We start from the raw sequence: 19155 nt of genomic DNA, 5'->3' as shown, positions 1-19155 counted from the left end.
GTACTAAACCACCATCAGGCAACATTACTACATTCTACATCAATCTATTATTTACAGTGCATTTATCACAACACGTGAAATAGTCGTGGTTCACGGACGCGATGTAAAATTTAGCTGGAGGACAGTAGAAGCAACGAGTGTAGATGAAATATTGTAGAAAGTGTTTGAGGGCAGCCAGGAACAAGGAGGCTCCAGCATCACGTGACAGGAGGCTAGAACAGTCAACGGAGATTAAAAGTTGGGAACGCTAAGTGACTCACACTAAATACGAAGAAGCTATTCTCCTTCTGAAAAATGTGATTTTTTCCCCCCCCATTTGTTTTTCATATTGTATAAATAACTTTTTTTGATTGAGAATGTAACTGAAGTACACAAGTCAGGTGAGTTTGTTATGTTTCTGATAGCAAGAAGAAATGTTACTGGCTAGCGCTCGACTCAAGCTAACGGTAGCTAACGGTAGTTGGGATGCCAGCACGGCAGTGTTACAGAGAAGACTCCCTGCTTTATCGATTAGTGCTAACTAGGCGGATATTTTTCGGGTGTAACGTTAGAGCTAGAAATAGACGGTCCCGGTTGATTGTATAGTAGGTGAGGTGGCCTAAAATCAATAACAGCACATTTACATTTGTAGCTAACAGTTGTAAGAACAATGTAACACATGTTTACCAACTCTACACTGTAATTTAACTAGGTAGTTAAGTTAGATATTTAACTTCATGTTACTAATACTTGCTAAATTCTCTTCAACATCTCTTAATCTATTTACACACATAACAAACATGAGATATGACAGAAATAAGCTAAATAACATTGCCAGAAAAGTAGCTAGTCAAACAAACAAACGACACAACATCTAGTGTTTTCGAGCCAACCTGGGACTTAGGATCGGTCAGGACCACCCACATGGGGGCTAACACCACCCTAGTGGCCTGTAGCATACTCTAGGTAGAGTGTCACCGGTGACAAAGGACAGACGGGGCACCAGAACCTGTGGGATGATACGGAAGAGCAGCAGTGGTACTGGAGGAGGAGGAGGAGGAGAAGAAGGGAATAATACAAAACACCAACAGAACAAACATCGCTCCAGCTTCACCACCCAGGGCCCGTGTCGTCTCTCCAACATGGGCCGGAGCTACAGGACCACCAACCCTCTGGGGAGTATGGAGCTTGGGTCCAACAGTTTGGGTCTGGGGTCCACCGTGGTAGGAGCGCCTGGGGTAGATCCGGACTGTGTGCTGCAGCTGGTGAATGACGTACGGAGGTTTTCAGATATGCTGCTCAGCCTTAAAGAAGCCTTCCATTCTGAAGGTGAGTCTGGGTTCATGTCCCAAATTGCACCCTATTCAGTGCACTATCTTTGAGTAGAGATCATAGGGTGAGACCAGGAAGGCCTAGTGGTTACTGTACCTGGTGTGTGGCAGGGTGGGTGGTTGGTTGTGAATTATTTTTTAGGGTAGATACAATAGGCTACATTATGCTATGGTTTCTCAGAAGTAACGTGTGTGTGTGTGTGTGTGTGTGTGTGTGTGTGTGTGTGTGTGTGTGTGTGTGTGTGTGTGTGTGTGTGTGTGTGTGTGTGTGTGTGTGTGTGTACACTGTCCTGTTAAAGCAATATAACAAAGGCAGTGTTAGTCAGAGCCAGCCATATAAAGTGTAAACTCCAGGAGAGGGCTGACAATGTTGGTGCTGACACAGCCTTAATTTAGCACTCCCCTCAGTGACTCCACAGCTACACAGCGTTAGCTTAGCACTCCCCTCAGTGACTCCACAGCTACACAGCGTTAGCTTAGCGCTCCCCTCAGTTACTCCACAGCTACACAGTGTTAGCTTAGTGCTCCCCTCAGTGACTCCACAGCTACACAGCGTTAGCTTAGCGCTCCCCTCAGTGACTCCACAGCTACACAGCGTTAGCTTAGCGCTCCCCTCAGTGACTCCACAGCTACACAGCGTTAGCTTAGCGCTCCCCTCAGTGACTCCACAGCTACACAGCGTTAGCTTAGCGCTCCCCTCAGTTGCTACACAGTGTTAGCTTAGCGCTCCCCTCAGTGACTCCACAGCTACACAGCGTTAGCTTAGCGCTCCCCTCAGTGACTCCACAGCTACACAGCGTTAGCTTAGCGCTCCCCTCAGTGACTCCACAGCTACACAGCGTTAGCTTAGCGCTCCCCTCAGTTACTCCACAGTTACACAGCGTTAGCTTAGCGCTCCCCTCAGTGACTCCACAGCTACACAGCGTTAGCTTAGCGCTCCCCTCAGTGACTCCACAGCTACACAGCCTTAATTTAGCACTCCCCTCAGTGACTGCACAGCTACACAGCGTTAGCTTAGCACTCCCCTCAGTGACTCCACAGCTACACAGCCTTAATTTAGCCCTCCCCTCAGTGACTGCACAGCTACACAGCGTTAGCTTAGCTCTCCCCTCAGTGACTCCACAGCTCCACAGCGTTAGCTTAGCACTCCCCTCAGTGACTCCACAGCTACACAGCGTTAGCTTAGCGCTCCCCTCAGTGACTCCACAGCTACACAGCGTTAGCTTTGCACTCCCCTCAGTGACTCCACAGCTACACAGCGTAAGCTTAGCGCTCCCCTCAGTGACTCCACAGCTACACAGCGTTAGCTTAGCGCTCCCCTCAGTGACTCCACAGCTACACAGCGTTAGCTTAGCACTCCCCTCAGTGACTCCGCAGCTACACAGCGTTAGCTTAGCACTCCCCTCAGTGACTCCACAGCTACACAGCGTTAGCTTAGCGCTCCCCTCTGCTCTCCCTGTCCGGTCCACTAGGTCAGTGACTCCACAGGTCCAGGTCTGGATTACTGTTACGCCCATTCAGGGTTGTGTTCAGTAGGTACTAAACAGGAGAAAACATTTCACAATTTGAAGCTGAAGAGGGATTACTCCAGAACCCCCCAAAAAAGTGTTGTGTTTTCCTCCAGAAAGTCAAGCTACTGATGTTCTATTCCTCCAGACAATGTGGAGGCTATATACAGGGGGTACCGGTACAGAGTCAATGTGGAGGCTATATACAGGGGGTACCGGTACAGAGTCAATGTGGAGACTATATACAGGGGGTACTGGTACAGAGTCAATGTGGAGGCTATATACAGGGGGTACCGGTACAGAGTCAATGTGGAGGCTATATACAGGGGGTACCGGTACAGAGTCAATGTGGAGGCTATATACAGGGGGTACCGGTACAGAGTCAATGTGGAGACTATATACAGGGGGTACCGGTACAGAGTCAATGTGGAGGCTATATACAGGGGGTACCGGCACAGAGTCAATGTGGAGGCTATATACAGGGGGTACCGGTACAGAGTCAATGTGGAGGCTATATACAGGGGGTACCGGTACAGAGTCAATGTGGAGGCTATATACAGGGGGTACCGGTACAGAGTCAATGTGGAGGCTATATACAGGGGGTACCGGTACAGAGTCAATGTGGAGACTATATACAGGGGGTACCGGTACAGAGTCAATGTGGAGGCTATATACAGGGGGTACCGGTACAGAGTCAATGTGGATGCTATATACAGGGTGTACCAGTACAGAGACAATGTGGAGGCCATATACAGGGGGTACCGGTACAGAGTCAATGTGGAGGCTATATACATGGGGTACCGGTACAGAGTCAATGTGGAGGCTATATACAGGGGGTACCGGTACAGAGTCAATGTGGAGGCTATATACAGAGGGTACCGGTACCGAGTCAATGTGGATGCTATATACAGGAGGGTACCAGTACAGAGTCAATGTGTCAGGGCACAGGTTAGTCAAGGTAATTTAGGTAATATGTACATGTAGGTAGAATTAAAGTGACTATGCATAGATAATAAACAGAGAGTAGCAGGGTAAAACAGGGGTCTGGGTAGCCTTTTGATTAGCTGTTTAGGAGTCTTATGGCTTGGGGGGTAGAAGCTGTTAAGAAGCCTTTTGGACCTAGACTTGGCGCTCCGGTACCGCTTGCTGTACAATAGCAGAGAGAACAGTCTATGATTAGGGTGGCTGGAGTCTCTGACGATTTTTTGGGCCTTCCTCTGACACTGCCTGGTATACATGGTCCTGTATGACAGGAAGCTTGGTCCCAGTGATGTACTGGGCCGTACGCACTACCCTCTGTAGGATAAACACCCATATCTACTGGGTGAAATACCACAGTGTGCCATCACAGCAGTGAGATTTGTGACCTGTTGCCACAAGAAAAGGGCAATCAGTGAATAACAAACACTGTTGTAAATACAACCCATACTCATGTTTATTTATTTTCCCTTTTGTACTTTAATTATTTGCACATCATTACAACACTGTATATAGACATAATATGACATTTGAAATGTCTTTATTCCTTTGGAACTTTTGTGAGTGTAATGTTTACTGTTCACTTTTTATTGTTTATTTCACTTTTGTTTATTATCTACTTCACTTGCTTTGGCAATGTAAACATATGTTTCCCCATGCCAATAAAGCTCTTTCAATTGAAAGAGAGATTAAGAGAGGCACATGCTGGCTCTTGTGTTTTTCTGTTCATATTGTGACATGTCAGTGTCACTGGAGTATGGTGTGAAACCTGCACAAAGCTCTCTCTGAAAGACAGGCTTTAACAGGCTCGTGCCAGTCTTTTTAAAATCATTTTTGTTGGATAGAGAGGTTAAAGTTTGAGAAGAAAATACTGAAATAGCAGTGGGCTGGATTCATGTTGGCGCATTCTGGCAACAGTACAGAATAGAGTTCGACACAAGAGTTAATTCATTCCTGTTCTGTCCTCTCAAATTCTTACCCAGTTTTATAACCCGGCAACTTTCTTGTCCTGTCCCGATAAAAATCACTCCGGTCCTGTCCCGTATTCATTTTAACAAGCATAAATCAGAATACAGAGCCCGCTTTAGTCTTTTGGAGGCCCTAAGCGAGATTTGGTCAGGGGCCCTCTAAATCATTATAACGTATTTTTTTGACAGTTTTGAAAATCATACCGTCTGTATTTTGAAATACCTCGGTATATGGTATAAAGAGGACATCGCCCAAGCCTAGTCAGAAGCCACAGACAATATCCCTCTGTCAATTACAAAACCACACTTTAGTTTATTTGCACAAATAGAAAGACAGTTTGTAACAGTGAAAAAAACCCATCAACAGTATGTACGGGAGGGGAAAAAAGCCTAAAATTGCTTGTCGAGTAACCCCCCCCCCCCCCCCCCCCCCCCATTGGTCATTAATCCCACAGTATCAGCAAACAAACAATAACATAAAAACTAGATGCTAAAGAGATAAAGGAATAGAACATCTAAACAGAAAGTCAAGCTACCGGGGGTGCAGACCTGCGATGGACAGTAGGTGCCTCTTAGATTCTTTTTTTTACACCGACGGGGATAGTGGTCACGCCTGCATCCGCTCCCCCTCCCTGGCGCTTGAGGGCGCCAGGCTGCCCATCATTACGCACACCTGTCACCATCGTTATGCGCACCAGTGTGTCTTTGGACTCACCTGGTCTCCATTACTTTGTAGATTGCCCCTCCTATATCTGTCTGTTCCTCAGTTTGATCCCCGTGTCAGCACTATTGTCGTTATGTTTCCCCTGTCCAGACGCAGTCCTTGTTTGCTTCATGTCGGTTATTTTTTAAATGTTCACTTCCTGTACTTGCTTCTCGTCTCCCAGCGTCTGTTCTTGCAGATAGCTTGGCAAAATCAGGTGGGAACGAGTTCCAGACCATAGGGCCTCTATAGATCATTCAAAATTGGTTTCTTCTTGAATATGGGTGACGTAGCTGTTGTCTGTTTCTTGTTTAGTAGTTATGGAATTCATTTGTGGCTGTAAAATAGTTTTTACAGCAGGGTCAGAAGCAACAGCCTTTAACATTTGCCTCCAGTGTAGGGGCGTGAGGGAGAAGTAGGGGCGTGAGGGAGGAGTAGGGGCGTGAGGGAGGAGTAGGGGCGTGAGGGAGGAGTAGGGGCGTGAGGGAGGAGTAGGGGCGTGAGGGTGGAGCAGGGGCGTGAGGGAGGAGCAGGGGCGTGAGGGAGAAGTAGGGGCGTGAGGGAGAAGTAGGGGCGTGAGGGAGAAGCAGGGGCGTGAGGGAAAAGAAGGGGCGTGAGGGAAAAGAAGGGGCGTGAGGGAAAAGAAGGGGCGTGAGGGAAAAGAAGGGGCGTGAGGGAGAAGTAGGGGCGTGAGGGAGGAGTAGGGGCGTGCGGGAGGAGAAGGGGCGTGCGGGAGGAGAAGGGGCGTGCGGGAGGAGAAGGGGCGTGCGGGAGGAGAAGGGGCGTGCGGGAGGAGCAGGGGCGTGCGGGAGGAGCAGGGGCGTGAGGGAGGAGCAGGGGCGTGAGGGAGAAGCAGGGGCGTGAGGGAGGAGTAGGGGCGTGAGGGAGGAGCAGGGGCGTGAGGGAGGAGCAGGGGCGTGAGGGAGGAGCAGGGGCGTGAGGGAGGAGCAGGGGCGTGAGGGAGAAGCAGGGGCGTGAGGGAGAGGAAGGGGCGTGAGGGAGAGGCAGGGGCGTGAGGGAGAAGCAGGGGCGTGAGGGAGAAGCAGGGGCGTGAGGGAGAAGGGGCGTGAGGGAGAAGGGGCGTGAGGGAGAGGAAGGGCGTGAGGGAGGAGGAGGGGCGTGAGGGAGAAGCAGGGGCGTGAGGGAGAAGCAGGGGCGTGAGGGAGAAGCAGGGGCGTGAGGAAGAAGCAGGGGCGTGAGGAAGAAGCAGGGGCGTGAGGGAAAAGAAGGGGCGTGAGGGAAAAGAAGGGGCGTGAGGGAGAAGCAGGGGCGTGAGGGAGAAGCAGGGGCGTGAGGGAGAAGCAGGGGCGTGAGGGAGAAGCAGGGGCGTGAGGGAGAAGCAGGGGCGTGAGGGAGAAGAAGGGGCGTAGGGAGAAGAAGGGGCGTGAGGGAGAAGCAGGGGCGTGAGGGAGAAGAAGGGGCGTGAGGGAGAAGAAGGGGCGTGAGGGAGGAGCAGGGGCGTGAGGGAGGAGCAGGGGCGTGAGGAAGAAGCAGGGGCGTGAGGAAGAAGCAGGGGCGTGAGGGAAAAGAAGGGGCGTGAGGGAGAAGTAGGGGCGTGAGGGAGAAGTAGGTTCTCAATCCATGTCAATGTTAAAATTTAATAAAAAAAAGGCTACTAATTTAGATTTTTTGGTGTGTAATTCCCCTTTAATTGCGCATTTAGCAAGAAAGGAATGTGTCGGTCTAGCGATGTATCTGCTGTTAGGCCTACCACTGCAGAACATGTCAGGACAGAGTTTGCTAAACAATTGGCACCCAATCGATACACATATTCATGATATAGCTGTAGTTCTGTCAGGTCAACCTAATTTGCAATTGACATTTATTTGAGAAGGTTATGGGGAAAGTCTTTCTGTCTACCCACAAGATGCTGGTTATCATTAACACCGCTACTTGGCTACGTACGGTAGACAAACGCGCTAACCCAACAGACAGACGGGAAATATTACTGGAAGTTCATTGGCAGATATTGTGTTGCGTTTTGCTTCTTATTAAGACAATAGTGGCCAACCAGGGATGGGATAATGTCTATTTTGGCTTTGATTGGATAGTAGCCGGGAGCTTTGTGTTTATAACAGGTTGCGATGGAACACATGAAATAATGCATGTACTTTGAGAATTGATTAGCAAAGACTCATAGGTGGGCTGTTCGAATTACATGTTGGAGACCCCTGGTCTAGGTAGATTCTGTTGTAGACCAGGTTGCTGTGGACGGTTAATGAGGTTTAGAGGTAGATTCTGTTGTAGACCAGGTTGCTGTGGATGGTCAATGAGGTTTAGAGGTAGATTCTGTTGTAGACCAGGTTGCTGTGGATGGTCAATGAGGTTTAGAGGTAGATTCTGTTGTAGACCAGGTTGCTGTGGATGGTCAATGAGGTTTAGAGGTAGATTCTGTTGTAGACCAGGTTGCTGTGGATGGTCAATGAGGTTTAGAGGTAGATTCTGTTGTAGACCAGGTTGCTGTGGACGGTTAATGAGGTTTAGAGGTAGATTCTGTTGTAGATCAGGTTGCTGTGGACGGTTAATGAGGTTTAGAGGTAGATTCTGTTGTAGACCAGGTTGCTGTGGACGGTTAATGAGGTTTAGAGGTAGATTCTGTTGTAGACCAGGTTGCTGTGGACGGTTAATGAGGTTTAGAGGTAGATTCTGTTGTAGACCAGGTTGCTGTGGACGGTTAATGAGGTTTAGAGGTAGATTCTGTTGTAGACCAGGTTGCTGTGGACGGTCAATGTGGTCTAGAGGTAGATTCTGTTGTTGTAGACCAGGTTGCTGTGGATGGTCAATGTGGTTTAGAGGTAGATTCTGTTGTAGACCAGGTTGCTGTGGACGGTTAATGAGGTTTAGAGGTAGATTCTGTTGTAGACCAGGTTGCTGTGGACGGTCAATGAGGTCTAGAGGTGGAGTCTTTCTAAGAATTTCTAGACAGTTCACAGTTTGTGTGCTAAAAACACATGTTCATCATCCTAATTTGTGATGTCCTGTTCCTCCTCTCCACTTTTTCCTCTCCTTTTTCCTTGTTAAGAGAGGAGACACACCTCTAGACCAGACACCACACAGTCCAGACTCCACACACCACACAGTCCAGATTCCAGACACCACACAGTCCGGACTCCAGACACCACACAGTCCAGACACCACACAGTCCGGACTCCAGACACCACACAGTCCAGACACCACACAGTCCAGACACCACACAGTCCGGACTCCAGACACCACACAGTCCGGACTCCAGACACCACACAGTCCGGACTCCAGACACCACACAGTCCGGACTCCAGACACCACACAGTCCGGACTCCAGACACCACACAGTCCGGACTCCAGACACCACACAGTCCGGACTCCAGACACCACACAGTCCGGACTCCAGACACCACACAGTCCGGACTCCAGACACCACACAGTCCGGACTCCAGACACCACACAGTCCGGACTCCACACACCACACAGTCCGGACTCCAGACACCACACAGTCCGGACACCACACAGTCCGGACTCCAGACACCACACAGTCCAGACACCACACAGTCCGGACTCCAGACACCACACAGTCCGGACTCCAGACACCACACAGTCCGGACTCCAGACACCACACAGTCCGGACTCCAGACACCACACAGTCCGGACTCCAGACACCACACAGTCCGGACTCCAGACACCACACAGTCCGGACTCCAGACACCACACAGTCCGGACACCACACAGTCCGGACTCCAGATACCACACAGTCCGGACTCCAGACACCACACAGTCCAGACACCACAATAAACCATGATGAGGCAGCAGGCCCAGTAAACCATGATGAGGCAGCAGGCCCAGTAAACCATGATGAGGCAGCAGGCCCAGTAAACCATGACGAGGCAGCAGGCCCAGTAAACCATGACGAGGCAGCAGGCCCAGTAAACCATGACGAGGCAGCAGGCCCAGTAAACCATGACGAGACAGCAGGCCCAGTAAACCATGACGAGGCAGCAGGCCCAGTAATCCATGACGTGGCAGCAGGCCCAGTAAACCATGAAGAGGCATGAGGCCCAGTAAACCATGATGAGGCAGCAGGCCCAGTAAACCATGATGAGGCAGCAGGCCCAGTAAACCATGATGAGGCAGCAGGCCCAGTAAACCATGATGAGGCAGCAGGCCCAGTAAACCATGATGAGGCAGCAGGCCCAATAAACCATGATGAGGCAGCAGGCCCAGTAAACCATGACGAGGCAGCAGGCCCAGTAAACCATGACGAGGCAGCAGGCCCAGTAAACCATGACGAGGCAGCAGGCCCAGTAAACCATGACGAGGCAGCAGGCCCAGTAAACCATGACGAGGCAGCAGGCCCAGTAAACCATGACGAGGCAGCAGGCCCAGTAAACCATGACGAGGCAGCAGGCCCAGTAAACCATGACGAGGCAGCAGGCCCAGTAAACCATGACGAGGCAGCAGGCCCAGTAAACCATGACGAGGCAGCAGGCCCAGTAAACCATGACGAGGCAGCAGGCCCAGTAAACCATGACGAGGCAGCAGGCCCAGTAAACCATGACGAGGCAGCAGGCCCAGTAAACCATGACGAGGCAGCAGGCCCAGTAAACCATGACGAGGCAGCAGGCCCAGTAAACCATGACGAGGCAGCAGGCCCAGTAATCCATGACGTGGCAGCAGGCCCAGTAAACCATGAAGAGGCATGAGGCCCAGTAAACCATGATGAGGCAGCAGGCCCAGTAAACCATGATGAGGCAGCAGGCCCAGTAAACCATGATGAGGCAGCAGGCCCAGTAAACCATGATGAGGCAGCAGGCCCAGTAAACCATGATGAGGCAGCAGGCCCAGTAAACCATGATGAGGCAGCAGGCCCAGTAAACCATAGGCAGGAGGTCAGAGACCTGACAGTGTGGTGCCAGGACAACAACCTCTCCCTCAACGTGATCAAGACAAAGTAGATGATTGTGGACTATAGGAAAAGGAGGACCGAGAACGCCCCGATTCTCATCGACGGGGCTGTAGTGGAGCAGGTTGAGAGTTTCAAGTTCCTTGGCGTCCACATCTACTCTGTACTGGTACCCCCTGTATATAGCCTCCACATTGACTCTGTACCGTAAATAGCCTCTACATTGACTCTGTGCCGGTACCACCTGTATATAGCCTCCACATTGACTCTGTACCGGTACCCCCCTGTATATAGCCTCCACATTGACTCTGTACCGGTACCCCCCTGTATATAGCCTCCACATTGACTCTGTACCGGTACACCCTGTATATAGCCTCCACATTGACTCTGTACCGGTACCCCCTGTATATAGCCTCCACATTGACTCTGTACCGTAATACCCTGTATATAGCCTCCACATTGACTCTGTACCGGTACCCCCTGTATATAGCCTCCACATTGACTCTGTACCGGTACCCCCTGTATATAGCCTCCACATTGACTCTGTACCGGTACCCCCTGTATATAGCCTCCACATTGACTCTGTACCGGTACCCCCTGTATATAGCCTCCACATTGACTCTGTACCGGTACCCCCTGTATATAGCCTCCACATTGACTCTGTACCGGGACCCCCTGTATATAGCCTCCACATTGACTCTGTACCGGTACCCCCTGTATATAGCCTCCACATTGACTCTGTACCGGTACCCCCTGTATATAGCCTCCACATTGACTCTGTACCGGTACCCCCTGTATATAGCCTCCACATTGACTCTGTACCGGGACCCTCTGTATATAGCCTCCACATTGACTCTGTACCGGTACCCCCTGTATATAGCCTCCACATTGACTCTGTACAGGTACCCCCTGTATATAGTCTCCACATTGACTCTGTACCGGTACCCCCTGTATATAGTCTCCACATTGACTCTGTACCGGTACCCCCTGTATATAGTCTCCACATTGACTCTGTACCGGTACCCCCTGTATATAGCCCCGCTATTGTTATTTGCTGCTGCTCTTTAATTATTTGTTATTTTTCATCTCTTACTTTTTTGTGTATTTTCTTAGAACTGCATTGTTGGTTAAAGGGCCTGTAAGTAAGCATTTCACTGTGAGGTCTACTACACCTGTTGTATTCAGCATTTCACTGTGAGGTCTACTACACCTGTTGTATTCAGCATTTCACTGTAAGGTCTACTACACCTGTTGTATTCAGCATTTCACTGTGAGGTCTACTACACCTGTTGTATTCAGCATTTCACTGTAAGGTCTACTACACCTGTTGTATTCAGCATTTCACTGTAAGGTCTACTACACCTGTTGTATTCAGCGTTTCACTGTGAGGTCTACTACACCTGTTGTATTCAGCATTTCACTGTAAGGTCTACTACACCTGTTGTATTCAGCGTTTCACTGTGAGGTCTACTACACCTGTTGTATTCAGCATTTCACTGTGAGGTCTACTACACCTGTTGTATTCAGCATTTCACTGTAAGGTCTACTACACCTGTTGTATTCAGCATTTCACTGTGAGGTCTACTACACCTGTTGTATTCAGCATTTCACTGTGAGGTCTACTACACCTGTTGTATTCAGCATTTCACTGTGAGGTCTACTACACCTGTTGTATTCAGCATTTCACTGTGAGGTCTACTACACCTGTTGTATTCAGCATTTCACTGTAAGGTCTACTACACCTGTTGTATTCAGCATTTCACTGTGAGGTCTACTACACCTGTTGTATTCAGCATTTCACTGTAAGGTCTACTACACCTGTTGTATTCAGCATTTCACTGTAAGGTCTATTACACCTGTTGTATTCAGCGTTTCACTGTGAGGTCTACTACACCTGTTGTATTCAGCATTTCACTGTAAGGTCTACTACACATGTTGTATTCAGCGTTTCACTGTGAGGTCTACTACACCTGTTGTATTCAGCATTTCACTGTGAGGTCTACTACACCTGTTGTATTCAGCATTTCACTGTAAGGTCTACTACACCTGTTGTATTCAGCATTTCACTGTGAGGTCTACTACACCTGTTGTATTCAGCATTTCACTGTGAGGTCTACTACACCTGTTGTATTCAGCATTTCACTGTGAGGTCTACTACACCTGTTGTATTCAGCATTTCACTGTAAGGTCTACTACACCTGTTGTATTCAGCATTTCACTGTGAGGTCTACTACACCTGTTGTATTCAGCATTTCACTGTGAGGTCTACTACACCTGTTGTATTCAGCATTTCACTGTGAGGTCTACTACACCTGTTGTATTCAGCATTTCACTGTAAGGTCTACTACACCTGTTGTATTCAGCATTTCACTGTGAGGTCTACTACACCTGTTGTATTCAGCATTTCACTGTGAGGTCTACTACACCTGTTGTATTCAGCATTTCACTGTGAGGTCTACTACACCTGTTGTATTCAGCATTTCACTGTGAGGTCTACTACACCTGTTGTATTCAGCATTTCACTGTGAGGTCTACTACACCTGTTGTATTCAGCATTTCACTGTGAGGTCTACTACACCTGTTGTATTCAGCATTTCACTGTGAGGTCTACTACACCTGTTGTATTCAGCATTTCACTGTGAGGTCTACTACACCTGTTGTATTCAGCATTTCACTGTAAGGTCTACTACACCTGTTGTATTCAGCATTTCACTGTAAGGTCTACTACACCTGTTGTATTCAGCATTTCACTGTGAGGACTACTACACCTGTTGTATTCAGCATTTCACTGTGAGGTCTACTACACCTGTTGTATTCAGCATTTCACTGTAAGGTCTACTACACCTGTTGTATTCAGCATTTCACTGTGAGGACTACTACACCTGTTGTATTCAGCATTTCACTGTGAGGTCTACTACACCTGTTGTATTCAGTATTTCACTGTAAGGTCTACTACACCTGTTGTATTCAGCATTTCACTGTGAGGTCTACTACACCTGTTGTATTCAGCATTTCACTGTGAGGTCTACTACACCTGATGTATTCAGCATTTCACTGTGAGGTCTACTACACCTGTTGTATTCAGCATTTCACTGTAAGGTCTACTACACCTGTTGTATTCAGCATTTCACTGTGAGGTCTACTACACCTGTTGTATTCAGCATTTCACTGTGAGGTCTACTACACCTGTTGTATTCAGCATTTCACTGTAAGGTCTACTACACCTGTTGTATTCAGCATTTCACTGTGAGGTCTACTACACCTGTTGTATTCAGCATTTCACTGTAAGGTCTACTACACCTGTTGTATTCAGCATTTCACTGTGAGGTCTACTACACCTGTTGTATTCAGCATTTCACTGTGAGGTCTACTACACCTGTTGTATTCAGCATTTCACTGTGAGGTCTACTACACCTGTTGTATTCAGCATTTCACTGTGAGGTCTACTACACCTGTTGTATTCAGCATTTCACTGTGAGGTCTACTACACCTGTTGTATTCAGCATTTCACTGTAAGGTCTACTACACCTGTTGTATTCAGCATTTCACTGTGAGGTCTACTACACCTGTTGTATTCAGCATTTCACTGTGAGGTCTACTACACCTGTTGTATTCAGCATTTCACTGTGAGGTCTACTACACCTGTTGTATTCAGCATTTCAGTGTGAGGTCTACTACACCTGTTGTATTCAGCATTTCACTGTGAGGTCTACTACACCTGTTGTATTCAGCATTTCACTGTAAGGTCTACTACACCTGTTGTATTCAGCATTTCACTGTGAGGTCTACTACACCTGTTGTATTCAGCATTTCACTGTGAGGTCTACTACACCTGTTGTATTCAGCATTTCAGTGTGAGGTCTACTACACCTGTTGTATTCAGCATTTCACTGTGAGGTCTACTACACCTGTTGTATTCAGCATTTCACTGTAAGGTCTACTACACCTGTTGTATTCAGCATTTCACTGTGAGGTCTACTACACCTGTTGTATTCAGCATTTCACTGTGAGGTCTACAACACCTGTTGTATTCAGCATTTCACTGTGAGGTCTACTACACCTGTTGTATTCAGCATTTCACTGTGAGGTCTACTACACCTGTTGTATTCAGCATTTCACTGTGAGGTCTACTACACCTGTTGTATTCAGCATTTCACTGTGAGGTCTACTACACCTGTTGTATTCAGCATTTCACTGTGAGGTCTACTACACCTGTTGTATTCAGCATTTCACTGTGAGGACTACTACACCTGTTGTATTCAGCATTTCACTGTAAGGTCTACAACACCTGTTGTATTCAGCATTTCACTGTGAGGACTACTACACCTGTTGTATTCAGCATTTCACTGTAAGGTCTACTACACCTGTTGTATTCAGCATTTCACTGTGAGGTCTACTACACCTGTTGTATTCAGCATTTCACTGTAAGGTCTACTACACCTGTTGTATTCAGCATTTCACTGTAAGGTCTACTACACCTGTTGTATTCAGCATTTCACTGTAAGGTCTACAACACCTGTTGTATTCAGCATTTCACTGTAAGGTCTACAACACCTGTTGTATTCAGCATTTCACTGTGAGGTCTACTACACCTGTTGTATTCAGCATTTCACTGTGAGGTCTACTACACCTGTTGTATTCAGCATTTCACTGTAAGGTCTACAACACCTGTTGTATTCAGCATTTCACTGTGAGGTCTACTACACCTGTTGTATTCAGCATTTCACTGTAAGGTCTACTACACCTGTTGTATTCAGCATTTCACTGTGAGGTCTACTACACCTGTTGTATTCAGCATTTCACTGTGAGGTCTACTACACCTGTTGTATTCAGCATTTCACTGTGAGGTCTACTACACCTGTTGTATTCAGCATTTCACTGTGAGGTCTACTACACCTGTTGTATTCAGCATTTCACTGTGAGGTCTACTACACCTGTTGTATTCAGCATTTCACTGTGAGGACTACTACACCTGTTGTATTCAGCATTTCACTGTGAGGTCTACTACACCTGTTGTATTCAGCATTTCACTGTGAGGTCTACTACACCTGTTGTATTCAGCATTTCACTGTGAGGTCTACTACACCTGTTGTATTCAGCATTTCACTGTAAGGTCTACTACACCTGTTGTATTCAGCATTTCACTGTAAGGACTACTACACCTGTTGTATTCAGCATTTCACTGTGAGGTCTACTACACCTGTTGTATTCAGCATTTCACTGTGAGGTCTACTACACCTGTTGTATTCAGCATTTCACTGTGAGGTCTACTACACCTGTTGTATTCAGCATTTCACTGTGAGGTCTACTACACCTGTTGTATTCAGCATTTCACTGTGAGGTCTACTACACCTGTTGTATTCAGCATTTCACTGTAAGGTCTACTACACCTGTTGTATTCAGCATTTCACTGTGAGGACTACTACACCTGTTGTATTCAGCATTTCACTGTGAGGTCTACTACACCTGTTGTATTCAGCATTTCACTGTGAGGACTACTACACCTGTTGTATTCAGCATTTCACTGTGAGGTCTACTACACCTGTTGTATTCAGCATTTCACTGTGAGGACTACTACACCTGTTGTATTCAGCATTTCACTGAGAGGTCTACTACACCTGTTGTATTCAGCATTTCACTGTAAGGTCTACAACACCTGTTGTATTCAGCATTTCACTGTGAGGACTACTACACCTGTTGTATTCAGCATTTCACTGTAAGGTCTACTACACCTGTTGTATTCAGCATTTCACTGTAAGGTCTACTACACCTGTTGTATTCAGCATTTCACTGTAAGGTCTACTACACCTGTTGTATTCAGCATTTCACTGTAAGGTCTACTACACCTGTTGTATTCAGCATTTCACTGTGAGGACTACTACACCTGTTGTATTCAGCATTTCACTGTAAGGTCTACTACACCTGTTGTATTCAGCATTTCACTGTGAGGTCTACTACACCTGTTGTATTCAGCATTTCACTGTGAGGTCTACTACACCTGTTGTATTCAGCATTTCACTGTGAGGACTACTACACCTGTTGTATTCAGCATTTCACTGTAAGGTCTACTACACCTGTTGTATTCAGCATTTCACTGTGAGGACTACTACACCTGTCGTATTCGGCGGCATTGTGATAAATAGATTGTGATTTAGTCCCATTAAGCTTCTTCTCTCTGGGTCTATAGGTCTGTAGTCTAGACAGTAAACCACCAGCAGCAGCGTTGCTAGGCTGAGTGTTGCTAAGGTGACACTTGAGGCATCAGACTGTTTTTCTTTTTCAATGGAGATTTGGGATCTAGGATTGACACTGCTGGCGCATGCATAGTCACACACACACGCACACACACACGCAGACACATGCACACACACACACACACACACACACACACACACACACACACACACACACACACACACACACACACACACACACACACACTGACACACACACAGACACACACACTGACCCGCAGGAGCGTTGTGCAAAGCTAAAGGCATTCTCTCATAGTGGAACAGAAGTCCCAGCGGCCAGACAGACACTGACCTCTGACCTGAACACTGAAAGATGGTGTTTCTTCTCCCTGTAGGCTAAAGGCTCACAAAGGACTAGAGAGTAAATATGTTCCAGGCGTCTGAATGGTTTCAACAACGTCTGAGATGGCATGTATGGCATAGAACAGGCTTCAGACCACCAACACCAAGATGTTTGTCTCACATGCTGACCAGACCGGACACGTCGCGTGCGCGAGCGTCGCAAAATAAATTTAGAAATCCATGTTATTCAATTATTGCACCCACACTGCTCGCGCGCGCCAACGAACGTCTGCGACGCCAAGGGCTAAAATAGAACTCATTCCTATTTCTGACGCAGATCGCGCTGCAAAGTCCTGCCTCTCCTATCTCCTCATTGGTTTATAGAAGCAGGTACCCACGTGCCATCTCCTCATTGGTTTATAGAAGCAGGTACCCACGTGCCATCTCCTCATTGGTTTATAGAAGCAGGTACCCACGTGCCATCTCCTCATTGGTTTATAGAAGCAGGTACCCACGTGCCATCTCCTCATTGGTTATACCCACGTGGGTGATAGAAAGACGAACTGTTTTGCCGGTAGTCGTGGTAATACAATGAAAGTTTAGATGCGATCACCATATAATTTAAACGATGAAAAAGCCTGGAAGGAGGAGAGATGACTAGAAACAATTCGGTTGACCGTTTTATGTGGATTAATTGGTGGAGTAGAGGACCTTGTGCATTTCAGGTAAAATAACAACTCAATGTTTATATCCCTGGACAAATTAGCTAGCAACAGCAAGCTAGCTATACAGGACAAATTACCGTTAGCTAGCAAGTGCAAGCTAACTAGCTAAATTGCCATACATGTTTAATGCTTTTCGACCTGTCCCCAAATTAATGTAATTGGTTCAGAGTTTGTTTTGATATTTTAACCTGCGTGTCGTGATCGTGTTTGGTGTGGGGCCCTTCCCTTCCCTGGCCTGCCCTTCCCTGCCCTGCCCTGCCCTTCCCTTCCCTGCCCTGCCCTTCCCTTCCCTGCCCTTCCCTGCCCTTCCCTTCCCTTCCCTGGCCTGCCCTTCCCTTCCCTTCCCTGGCCTGCCCTTCCCTGGCCTGCCCTTCCCTTCCCTGCCCTGCCCTTCCCTTCCCTGGCCTGCCCTTCCCTTCCCTGGCCTGCCCTGCCCTGCCCTTCCCTTCCCTGGCCTGCCCTGCCCTTCCCTTCCCTGGCCTGCCCTTCCCTTCCCTGCCCTGCCCTGCCCTGCCCTTCCCTGCCCTGCCCTGCCCTGCCCTTCCCTGCCCTGCCCTGCCCTCCCCTTCCCTGCCCTGCCCTGCCCTGGCCTGCCCTTCCCTTCCCTGCCCTGCCCTGCCCTGCCCTTCCCTTCCCTGCCCTTCCCTGCCCTTCCCTTCCCTGCCCTGCCCTGCCCTTCCCTGCCCTTCCCTGGCCTGCCCTTCCCTTCCCTGCCCTTCCCTGCCCTTCCCTGGCCTGCCCTTCCCTGCCCTTCCCTGCCCTTCCCTGCCCTTCCCTGGCCTGCCCTTCCCTGCCCTGCCCTTCCCTGCCCTGCCCTTCCCTGCCCTGCCCTGCCCTGCCCTGCCCTTCCCTGCCCTGCCCTGCCCTTCCCTGCCCTTCCCTGCCCTTCCCTTCCCTGCCCTTCCCTGGCCTGCCCTTCCCTGGCCTGCCCTGCCCTTCCCTTCCCTTCCCTGGCCTGCCCTTCCCTTCCCTTCCCTGGCCTGCCCTGCCCTTCCCTGGCCTGCCCTTCCCTTCCCTTCCCTGGCCTGCCCTTCCCTTCCCTTCCCTTCCCTGGCCTGCCCTTCCCTTCCCTGGCCTGCCCTGCCCTTCCCTTCCCTGGCCTGCCCTTCCCTTCCCTGGCCTGCCCTTCCCTGCCCTTCCCTTCCCTGGCCTGCCCTGCCCTTCCCTGGCCTGCCCTTCCCTTCCCTGGCCTGCCCTGCCCTTCCCTTCCCTGGCCTGCCCTTCCCTGCCCTTCCCTTCCCTGCCCTGGCCTGCCCTGCCCTGCCCTTCCCTGCCCTGCCCTTCCCTGGCCTGCCCTTCCCTTCCCTGCCCTTCCCTTCCCTGCCCTTCCCTTCCCTGGCCTTCCCTTCCCTTCCCTGGCCTGCCCTGCCCTGCCCTTCCCTTCCCTTCCCTGGCCTGCCCTGCCCTTCCCTGGCCTGCCCTTCCCTGCCCTGGCCTGCCCTTCCCTGGCCTGGCCTGCCCTGGCCTGCCCTGCCCTGGCCTGGCCTGCCGCAGTATCACTGGCTTCAGATTGACACAGGCTTTATCACACACACAAAGGGCTCAACAAGA

At 49.1% G+C, this 19155-nt stretch overlaps 1 protein-coding gene across 1 annotated transcript in view; it reads left to right on the top strand.

The window, feature by feature from the left end:
• Positions 1 to 207: 207 nt before the first annotated feature.
• LOC120037134 overlaps positions 208 to 19155 on the top strand; it is a gene marked incomplete at its 3' end in the record, with an annotated part of 36579 nt that continues 17631 nt past the window's right edge. The window contains exon 1 of the mRNA XM_038983307.1: positions 208 to 1308. Within this exon, the coding sequence (XP_038839235.1) occupies positions 996 to 1308 (313 nt within the window). The remainder of the gene's footprint in view (positions 1309 to 19155) is intronic.

The sequence above is a fragment of the Salvelinus namaycush genome, unplaced genomic scaffold (assembly GCF_016432855.1).
Source record: "Salvelinus namaycush isolate Seneca unplaced genomic scaffold, SaNama_1.0 Scaffold1585, whole genome shotgun sequence".
In the NCBI taxonomy this organism is placed as follows: Eukaryota; Metazoa; Chordata; class Actinopteri; order Salmoniformes; family Salmonidae; genus Salvelinus; species Salvelinus namaycush.
This window is presented reverse-complemented; position numbering and strand designations above follow the sequence as displayed.